The sequence below is a fragment of the Epargyreus clarus genome, unplaced genomic scaffold (genome assembly GCF_041222505.1).
Source record: "Epargyreus clarus isolate Ecla_fem2 unplaced genomic scaffold, WU_Ecla_fem_2.2 ptg000031l, whole genome shotgun sequence".
In the NCBI taxonomy this organism is placed as follows: Eukaryota; Metazoa; Arthropoda; class Insecta; order Lepidoptera; family Hesperiidae; genus Epargyreus; species Epargyreus clarus.
The window spans coordinates 2,226,536-2,237,575 of NW_027332236.1; the positions used below are offsets into that span (position 1 = coordinate 2,226,536).

At 34.8% G+C, this 11,040-nt stretch overlaps 1 protein-coding gene across 2 annotated transcripts in view; it reads left to right on the forward strand.

The window, feature by feature from the left end:
- Nucleotides 1-9,655, forward strand: part of LOC140754676 (uncharacterized) — a 37,573-nt gene extending 27,918 nt beyond the window's left edge. Inside the window, exons 6-17 of one of the 2 annotated variants that reach the window (XM_073089710.1) lie at nt 475-637; nt 2,986-3,080; nt 3,701-3,876; nt 4,784-4,841; nt 5,097-5,252; nt 5,702-5,811; nt 6,314-6,469; nt 7,184-7,346; nt 7,814-7,974; nt 8,262-8,410; nt 8,793-8,874; nt 9,351-9,655. In XM_073089710.1, the coding sequence (XP_072945811.1) occupies nt 475-637; nt 2,986-3,080; nt 3,701-3,876; nt 4,784-4,841; nt 5,097-5,252; nt 5,702-5,811; nt 6,314-6,469; nt 7,184-7,346; nt 7,814-7,974; nt 8,262-8,410; nt 8,793-8,874; nt 9,351-9,353 (1,472 nt within the window). In that variant the 3' untranslated portion in view covers nt 9,354-9,655. The remainder of the gene's footprint in view (nt 1-474; nt 638-2,985; nt 3,081-3,700; nt 3,877-4,783; nt 4,842-5,096; nt 5,253-5,701; nt 5,812-6,313; nt 6,470-7,183; nt 7,347-7,813; nt 7,975-8,261; nt 8,411-8,792; nt 8,875-9,350) is intronic. The other variant, XM_073089709.1, reaches the window with a different exon arrangement.
- Nucleotides 9,656-11,040: the final 1,385 nt, after the last annotated feature.

Genomic DNA, 11,040 nt, shown 5'->3' on the forward strand with positions numbered 1-11,040 from the left:
TTTTTTTCATGGATCAGTACGGCCTATCATTGGCAATCATTGTTATTTTTGTTTGAACCTGATAACCCTCTTAGTTTAAAAGTTATAGCGATTTATTTACTTCAGGTGCACAATTCCCAAAAAAAAATTCAAAAGGTCATAAAACCCAAAAAAAATTTTTTTTTATTTTTTTTATATTTTTTTTGTCGACAAAATGCGGTTTAATTTTACCTGTTTCAATATGTGCACTTTATGGAGATTCACCCTGTATATATATATATATATATATATATATATATATATATATATATATATATATATATATATATATATTGTCCCTTAAACTATTTCTGATTAAACCAAATATGGCACTCCCTTCATAAATTTAATTTCTATTTATACCATATTTTTTTATTGTGTAATTATTTTCCACACAGCAAAGTAGATACATATTGAGCCAAAATATCCGTATTCTCATTCTTTATATTTCCACAGCATCAGACAAGCCAGACCTAGGATTGGAGGAGCTAGCATCCCTGGACGTGAAGTCTCGATTCGAAGTGTTCGAGAAGAAAGCTCGCGCTCCTGAAGAACCCGTTACCCTGGAACCCCGCGCGCCCAGGGAGAAGAGCACCGCTCTCTTGTCCAAACTTGCCAAGTAAGTGCCATGATGTCACTATTCATCAAAACTTTGAGGTGTAGTGTAGTGTGGGTTTGTCCAAAGTGGCCAAGTATAGTCCGCGTAAAACTGCTAGTCCGCTCTGAATATAGAAATGAATCGCGTCGCCATAGCTAATTGTATGACTACACCTGCTCGCAACAACTTCAGAGCGGACTAGCAGTTTGGCGATAGCAATACTTACATATTGATATAATATGGACTTATTTATTAATATGCTAACATAGATAAGTATAGATATCTCTCGGCCTTGTAATTGAGGGAAGCCATTAAATGGGCTAAATGGCTGTCATGATGTAATTTATGCGGAACAATGCCAACATGTGCAGTTAAGTGGTGCAAAAACACGAAATCGAAGAAAACTTGCGGAAATATCGTTTCATTCGTAAATTATCCCAAAACTACTACTACACTACTACTACTACTACTGCAAAAACTACTAAGAAATTCATTTCTATATTCAGAGCGGACTAGCAGTTTTTCGCGGACTATACCTACATATTTATAAATACACTCTTTTTTATTAATATGCTAAAGAAGAATAACTTAGCTATAGCATTGAAGTCATAGATTAGTAAAGATACTTCGCCGCCTTGAAATTGAATGTAGCCAGAAACGGCTTATTAGTAAGTTCTTTTTTGAATTCTTGACAAATAAAAACATTTTTAGAGGAAATTTACGAATAAATAACTAATACTGCGTAATTTACATAATAAATAAATAATTATTTCAAATATTTTAGGGACATTTTAGCACGGAGACGTGATAAAACTTTTTTACGCAAATATGTCAATTCTCAAAACTGGGTACATTTTATTGTTAGGAGTGAGTAATCTTTACTAATCTATACCAACAAGTGATATTTCCTAATACTTGCATACTTTAAAAAAATTGAGGTACATTCGTGTCCAGGAGTGGAACCTTGGACCCCCATCCTAGTCAACTTTATCACTGTACATAATAATATTATTTGTGTGTAATATTATTAATAGTAAAAAATAAAAGTATAAAGTAGGATGTAGGCGATTTTCAAATGATGGCTTTTGCGTCATCATCATCTGGCCGTCGATTCTAAACGTTCTATTTTTGAACAGACCGCTCAAAATACACTGATCTCCATATCAACGATTCTCTCTATTAAATTGATATGCATTGCTTGCTGAGTATCTCATTTTATTTAAAATCTACAATTTTATTAAACAGAAGTGTCAGTGTATTAATATTGGAACTGTAAAACGCATTTTATTTGAAACAAAGATTTAATGATCCTCCATGGATTCTCCATAGAAAAATAAAAATAGTGCACAATAAAATATTTTCCATACACATCACTATGACACATCATTAAAATATTTAAAGGATATTATCGCTTATCGATTTTAATATAACCCGTAGCATTATTTAAAAATCTATAGGAAATTATTAAAAAAAGCTACCAAAATTTAGAAACTAAAATACATAAATATATTATTCGAAATTCAAACTGTAAATTTTCTATAATGAAATAAAGAATTCTTATTTATATTTCCAAAAGCATTCATTTACTCAATTTTTAAAAAAAATACTTTAACATACTGTTATTAAACTCTGCCATACATTACGCGTTGGAAGTACCACTATCTATCCACAATATATGAAAAATCTCAATGTATTTGAACCACGCAATGAAAACCAAATAGACTGATCTTTTTATATTATCAAGTGTCTGCTATGGCGTTCCCGCCAACATGCCCACTTTATTTTGACGCTACGTACTTCAAGATATTTAGATTTTAAACCTTATTCCAATGTGTTGCGTGTTATGAAAATTTTCATTAGAAACACAAGTAATTTTGTAGTTTTTTAAAAAAAGAATCCTATCCTATCGATCAGACTTTAACATTCTCCAGTAGTGTTTGAACTACTTTCATAGAGGGAAGTTTTATATTGTATATCATCTGTGCTTTATCTCTTTAAAAGTATTAAAATTCTATACTTATTATAATTTGAATTGTTCGATTTTATTAAACATTTTCTGACGCCTTAGTTGGCGCCAAATCGAAATGTATAGGTATGTTTTTATGTTTTAACAATACTTTAAATGTTTGTTTAACTTTTAAGTAGAATTTATTTATTTATTTTTGTTATTGTAATAATGATTAATTTGAATCACTAACATGATATGTATGGTAATTAAAATTAGTAAATTAAATTAAATTTAGTAGCGAAGAAATATATTATGACGGCAATTTGCCATGATATTCTAAAATAATATAAGCAACAATTTGTAAGCAAATAAATTTTAAAATGAACACATTTCATTTAGTTTTATGACGTTACTTTTATAGGTTCAAAGCGAAGGGTATGGACATCGGTGTCTCCGATGAGTACCTGAACGGTGTACCCGTGGAGCCCAGCTCCAGCGAGCCTGAGGATGAGGAGGGTAAGGAATACATCATATGCAAACTTTAAACTTTTATTATTCGTTTTTAGTTGTCTTACTTGTTATTTATATATTTAGTTTATAATTATTGCATTTAAGCTAGGATCTAGGATGATATATTTCAAAATGAACGCGTTCGATTCCCGGCTAGAGAAAAGGACTAGTTTATATCGAAATCGGCCTCGTAAGTGGTCGGTTACTCTTTTCATCATTTTTCGCTTATCCTTATAGTTTCAGATTTGGCTCTAAAGGCCGATTTGAAAAAAATACTCTGTATATGTCGGAGAGGGGGATCCTGGCATGCATACTTATTATACACCATTAAGTATAGAACATCTTATTTTTACTTTCTCTATTTAAAACTGAATTTGACATTCAGTCATTAAATCCTTGACGACTAAAGAATTAAATTCAACGTTTGTTAGTTATTATATTGTGATTTACAATCTTGTTATATTGCGCGAATCAGTGGACCTTTATAAAAATATTGTAAAACCAAATTAAACCGATGTATAATATGATGATCCAAACATATTATTTTAATAATCCGCGATGTCTAATTGCTATCTTAATGAAGACCCGTTTCTTCCGGCAACATATAAAAAAATCTCTTTCAACAGACGAAGACTCAGTCCTGCGCAAGTCGTACAAGCACAGCAGTACGCGCGAGCAGCCGGTGTCCTTCTGCAACATGTCCGAGATCGTCGGCAAGTTCGAGAGCGGACAGCACGCCGCCTCCGAGCGGACCAGGGAGCGCAAGCAGGAGATACAGAACATACGCAGCCGGCTGTTCATGGTAAGAGAAATATCACGTGAAACATACAGACAAACAAACAAACGACCACACACACATACGCAATCATACGCACGTACATACGAGCTCACACACATACGCACATACACATACGAACACACTGCAACATGTCCGAGAACGTCGGCAAGTTCCGAGCGGACGAGGGTATGTAAGCAGGAGATACAGAACATACGCAGCCGGCTGTTCATGGTAAGAGAAATATCACGTGAAACATACAGACAAACAAACAAACGACCACACACACATACGCAATCATACGCACGTACATACGAGCTCACACACATACGCACATACACATACGAACACACTGCAACATGTCCGAGAACGTCGGCAAGTTCCGAGCGGACGAGGGTATGTAAGCAGGAGATACAGAACATACGCAGCCGGCTGTTCATGGTAAGAGAAATATCACGTGAAACATACAGACAAGCAAACAAACGACCACACACGCATACGCAATCATACGCACGTACATACGAGCTCACACGCATACGCACATGCACACACGAACACACTGCAACATGTCCGAGATCGTCGGCAAGTTCCGAGCGGACGAGGGAACGCAAGCAAGAGATACATAACATCCGCAGCCGGCTGTTCATGGTAACTAACTTATATTACACACAAACAGACACAAACTGAAAGCAAACAGGTAAATAAATATACAAAAATGTAAATGCATTTATACTCGCACGCAAAAAGTAATGCGCGTACACCTGCACACGCACACATAGATGTACTAACACACTCATACAATTCGTGTACCTTTACTAACAACTCATATGACTGACACGCACAAAATTACGCACACGCGTAAAAAACACGTAGTTTAAATTAACACGATAGAAAATTAAGACATACGTAATAATTAAATTATTTTTATTTACAGGGCAAACAAGCCAAAATCAAGGAGATGTACGAACAATCTGTTATGCAGAGCGAACAAGGTAACTTTCTTATTCCTCTTTAAAATACTTTTAAATTATCCTAATCCAGTTACTTGAATGGACAATATTTTAGTAAATTATCAAAAATTTAATTAACATACAATTAATAGAGCGATACCCTAGTGGTTGAAACTTGGTCTCTTAATCAGGGGATTCAAGGTTTGGAGGGTATTCTTTTCTAGGGTACATTTTTCTATTATGGTGAAGAAAAAAGTTAAGATTTTTGATTTTGATAAATATTTTGTTATATTTCAGGTGTAACTTCAGCTGAGAAAATCGCAAAAGAGCTGGATTTAGACGCAGAGAAGGCGAGAGCTATCAAGGAACGCTTTGAAACCGGCGAAGTGTTCAACGACGAGAATCAACCACCCAAGAACCGTGATATTGATGATAGGGCACTCTTCAACGAAGGTTAGCTTAGATATAATAATATGGTTTTGAATAGAGTATGTTGCGGCAATTGAAGGGGATATTGACCAAATGGCAAGGGTGTTGGAATTTAAGGGTAAAATAGGTTATAAAAAAAGCGTCACTTTTTCTAATATTTAAAGAAAGTCAATGATTAATATTAGGATAATATTTGACGATTGCTAACTAAGATATATTTAACTTTGGGTATAAATTGGGTGCTTTAAGATGTCCAATTAGCACGAGACTTGTTTTGAAGTTGTTAAAACACATTCTTTTTTTTTAAGGAAGTTAATTCAAGAGTTGAATACTGTATACCCTCTTGAAATTCTATTTTTCTACATATCACCCTGTATATAATATACGTAAAACAATCCTGTGTAGCTGTATGTAAAGGATTTAATTATGTTATGACTGAATTGTTAAGAATGATATGATGTTTTATATTTCAGCTGGTATTGCGAAGAAGTCCCGTTCAATATTCCTGGAGCTAGACGCCAACGCTAAGGGCATCGCGCCCAAATCCCCACCGCCACAGGAAGCCCCCAAACGCAAAGAACTTGTAAGTTATATTTGTAAATACACATGTTTTCAACATTTGTCAAAGCTTTGTTACAATTTTGCATCAACATTTTAAACCAGTTAAACCCAACTCATAGAGCTAAAATGTTGCATACATTTTAGTATAGTGGAATTTATTTTTATTAAGTTTTTAAATCTACGTTCTTTTATAATTGAATTTTAGTCATACCAAAGTGGCGAACCAATAATTTTTGCACCCCCATGATATGGATATAGATAAAAGGGTTTTCTGAGATGAATACGAAAAGGCTTGTATTTGAAAAAAAAATAGTAAAAAAACATCATAATATTATGGACTTATTGAGAAATTTTCTTAAAAAAGGCCTTCCAAAATCTTTCTTATTTACCTTATTATTCTAGTACTTCAGGTTCGAGAAATACCTTATTTAAAAAATTAAAAAAAAACACCCATCAAATTATTTTGAATTTTTTTTTATGAAAATCAATTTCAATTCTTATTTAAAAAAATATATTTCTTCCAGCCCTTCATACCAAAGGACGTAGTACGCGCCGCGGACAAAGTAGAGGACGTGAAGATCGAGACCGCGGACATATCGGACCGGTTCCGATTCTTCGAGACGTACAAACCTGAGACCAAGCGCAAGGAGTTCCGTATGACACCGCCCAGACAGGTGCAGGTGGGATAATGTGTGGATTAAATACGGAATTATTTTTGTTTTTACGGTTATTATAGTCCGCGTAAAACTGCTAGTCCGCTCTGAATATAGAAATGAATCGCGTCGCCATAGCAAACTGTATGACTACATTTGCTCGCAACAACTTCAGAGCGGACTAGAAGTTTGGCGATAACTATATGACCGAATGCCAAATATAAACAGATTCTGCCGATTTATAACATACGAACAAACCGTATATCTGATTGTAAGTGGTCAGTGGACTAAACCTCAAATAAAAGTAGTTTATTCTCTGAGATTGGTTACTAATGCGTAAGACCCACTGGACCAACCAAAAAAGGTCGTCGTTGATCCTTTACTATTCTACTGCTGGGCACGGGTCTCCTCTCAGAATGAGAAGGATTAGGCCATAGTTCACCGCGCTGGCCAAGTGCGTATTGATAAACTTCACATATCTATGAGATTGTTTTTTATAAAATTCTCAGGTATGCAGGTTTCCTCACGATAATTGATTACATCGTTAAAGCAAGTGATAATTCATTTCTAATACGCACATAACTTTGATAAACCAGAGGCGTGTGCCTGGGGTTTGAACCTCGGACCCCTCGATCGAGAGGCCGAGTTTCAACCACAAGGCTATCACTGCTTATCATTATTAATAATTATTCACAAATTATTAATAATTATTCACATAATTATTAATAATTCCCTCCCCAGCGCCCTAAGTCTCCCTCCCCTGAGCTATACCAGGAGCCGGGCGTGGCTCGAGGTGGCAGTGTAGCTGATGCTGGGTTAGCAGCAGATCGCCACACAGCATCCCGAATGATCTCCGTGTTCCGCCAGCTTGAGGAGCAGCAACATCGTCCTGATGAGCCGCAGGGTATGTACTATGTATTACGTGTGTGTGTGACGTCACAGATTGCAAGGGTATGTTTGGGGTTTTGTAATATTGACGTGAAATGAGCATGTAGTCTTACCGATGATAAGTGGCTACTGCCGCCTATGGGCATCTATTCGACCCCAAATAAGATTTCCATCCGAGGTTAGCAGCAACAGATTGTCCTTGAAAGTAGAACACAGCAGCACTTAATTCTGCTTTTATTAGACCGTGTGACGGTGGTGGACGACGAAGTCGAACCACATAGGGAACCATAGTCTTGATTCGAGTGATCAAACCTTTGAAAATTTTTGCTACATGATTATAACTGTCAATATATTGATAATTGAAAGCTAACTAAACTACTCTCATATAACTCTCTCCCTCTAAAACGCATATAACAACGAGTAGTAACATATAATTTCCCAATTTTAAATTTTGTTTTATAACTATGTCCCATTCTCCCCCAGGTCCGAAACCGCTGAAGCGTTTCACGCCACCGCCCCCTGGGGAAGAGAATCGCCATATAGATACGTCGGACGAGTACAGCTCGGAGGACGACGGCGACAGCGAGGAGGAGCGCCGCAGGCTCTACCTCGAGGCTCGACAGCGGGACGAGGCTTTGAAACAGGTAGAGCCCGCGCCAAACTTCTAGTCCGCTCTGAAGTTGATTTTAAAACGTTACGCCTCTGATTCCACTCCACAATTCACACTTCGTCGTCCATGATACCTTAAAACCAAATACTCGTAGTTATCTCTATTAGAAACTGAGTAGAACTGTTGAAAATATGAAGGGGAAAATAAAAAAATTGCTTTCCTTTTGTTGTTTTTACCTTTGTCTGTTTTTCTCTGTCTATTGTAAGTTTATAAAATATCTAATCTATATGAAATTAATAATGAATTATATTGTATGCGCAGGCACAACAACTAGCCCGCACGAAGAGCTTCCGCGATCGCTTCGAGAACTGGTCTGAATCTGAGACCCCGAGGACACCCAATGCCGCTACACTGCCCACACGGGGTAGTGAGGACGAGGATGGAGAATCTCAACTGGAGACCGCTAGGAGGTATATAGATTAATCATAATATTATAAATGCGAAAGTCAGTTTATTTGTTTACTACTTTTATGCCTTAATTAATCGATTGTCAAAATCTTGTTTGATAGTCATTACTATCACATCAAGCCTATATGCCAAGACTAATAGGCTATCCACAATATTCAATTTGTTACCGTTTACCAAGCGTGTTGACGTAAGAAAAAAAAATAACAAAAAAATACATTGGCAACTTTAGTAGAAAAAACCATGAAGATTTTTTTAATGGTCACATGGGTATTTTTGGTCAGATCGCATATGGGTTTCAATTGTAAGACGATATAGTTAATATCCTCGACAGAAGAAAGCATTAATTGTACAACCAAGTAATTTATGCAATTATGTTTTTTTCAGTTTGCGCGAAAAGTTCGAAAACATGAACGTGCAAACATCGACCGTCACGAAGACCTTTGCGCCCAAAGTGAATAGATTTGTGGTGAGTTAAAATACATATGCTAAATTAGACTTTTTACCACTGCATCCCCAATTCTGCCTCATTGTAGTGTAGCACTTCTTTATTAAATTTGAGTCGATTTTAAAACACATTTGTGTATTACATGTGGTGTTCCCGCATAGTCAAAAACAGCAATACCTATGATATGAAGTTAGATAGAATTTAGTAAGAAATCCACCTTTATTTGAAATTGGTTAAATGTTCATAAGTGGCAACAATTCCTTACCATCAAATAGGCAACTTGTAACGTTTTCGTTGACGTTGACGTTTTCCTTCCCCGTTAAAATGATAATTAATTTCTTATACACATATAACTTTGAAAAACCGAGGTGCGTGAAAGGATTCGAACCTCGGACCCCTCGATCGAGAGGCTTAGTTTCAACCACTAGGCTGTCAGGGCTTATCACCAATAAACAATAGCTTGTAATTCATGTCTTATTTTTCATTTTATTTTGCAGTGACCGTCGAGCGCCCTCTACCGCCTTTTGATTACCAAAGTGTTACTATTAACCATCATTCATTTTGACTTTACTTGCCACTACCTTGTCATTGATTAGTCAAAATCAGGAGCGATTGATATACAAAAAAAAACATTAATTTATTTCAGTTACGATTTAAAAATACAATTTTGATCTTAGTAGACCGACAAATATTTATGTTTATTATTTTTGATGACTTAAATTATATAAAAATCATTAGAATTGTCACACAATTGAGCCATATTTTTAATAAATATTTCGACATATGGTGTGTTATAGAAAAATATATCTTTGTGGTCTAAAACTAATTGGCATATAATTTCAAATTTAATCACACATTATGTTTTTTTTTGTATATCAATAAAAATCGTAGATATCTTCAGAATTCACAATTATTATAATAAATAACCTTATTTAGATAGAAGTATTTTAAAATTTCTTTCTTATTATTTCAAAAAGTGTTAAGATAAAGCGATTATTATAAAAAAAAATACTATTTACAACAAAATTATATCTATGTACAAAAATCTGTGCTTCCTAATTATTATTGTTTCTGTCATATATTATTATTTATATCCTTATTACTGACTCTATATGTATTCATAATTTACCACAAAATATACTAAATAATCTTTATATCACGGCGTGCGTAAATTGACGTTTTACGCACGCTTCGCGTGCGCAAAACCCCCATTTCCGACCCCGTAATATAAAATTTTATACAACACGCGGACGAAAAATGTTTTTCTGACTCGTGTGATTGCAGTCCTCGCCTGCGGCTCGGCCTGCAAACTCACACTTGTCAGAAAAAAATTTTTCGTCCTCGTATCGTAATGTACTATTTGGATTAGAATAAAAAATGTTTTTACAATATTTAGTGATGCTCATATATTTTATTCAAAGATGTTGCATATTTATATCGAAGATATAATTGTCATCAAAGACCCATATTTTACAAACACATTTCTTGTCTTATGGTCTTGCCCTTCAGTAACTTTTCTAAGCGATAATTGTCAAATTTTGTATTTTATAGGCAAAAATAGTAAAAGATCGTTTACTACTAACTAATATACATCTTACAATATTTTGTCTATTCTACAATATTTTTAGTCATATTTATGCAATATCTTTGAATAAAGTATACTTGAAAGTTTTATATAACGACAAACATACGCACATAAGCAAATTGTTCATTATTGCGTTGTATTTAATATTTGCTTTTTACCATTTATCTCTTATATGTCCATGACAATATTTATTTAGACGGTATGTAAGGGTTGTTCTATATTGTCACTAATCAATGGCACAAAAAGCGAAATCACTTAAGATTTTCATAAATATACATATTTGTATAGCTTCAACCTTCTATAACTTCTAAACCAAGCCTTTATAAAAAATATTTAGTAAGTTATTCATCTACATAAAAACAGATTGTAGACAGATTTTCGCATAATATCGCAGCCAAAGAGGTTGTAGTTAGGGGTTGAATCGTGGAAGAACTTATATTAAGTATGGAATCAAACCTATAGTCAATACTTTCCACAAATTTAGTGACAATGGAACAACCCACACTTTAAGTATAACTTAGACTAAAAAATATTTATACCAATTCGGATTAGGACTGATCGATTTGCATTTGAACCAAGTGCCTTAACAGTGCAATCTTGAG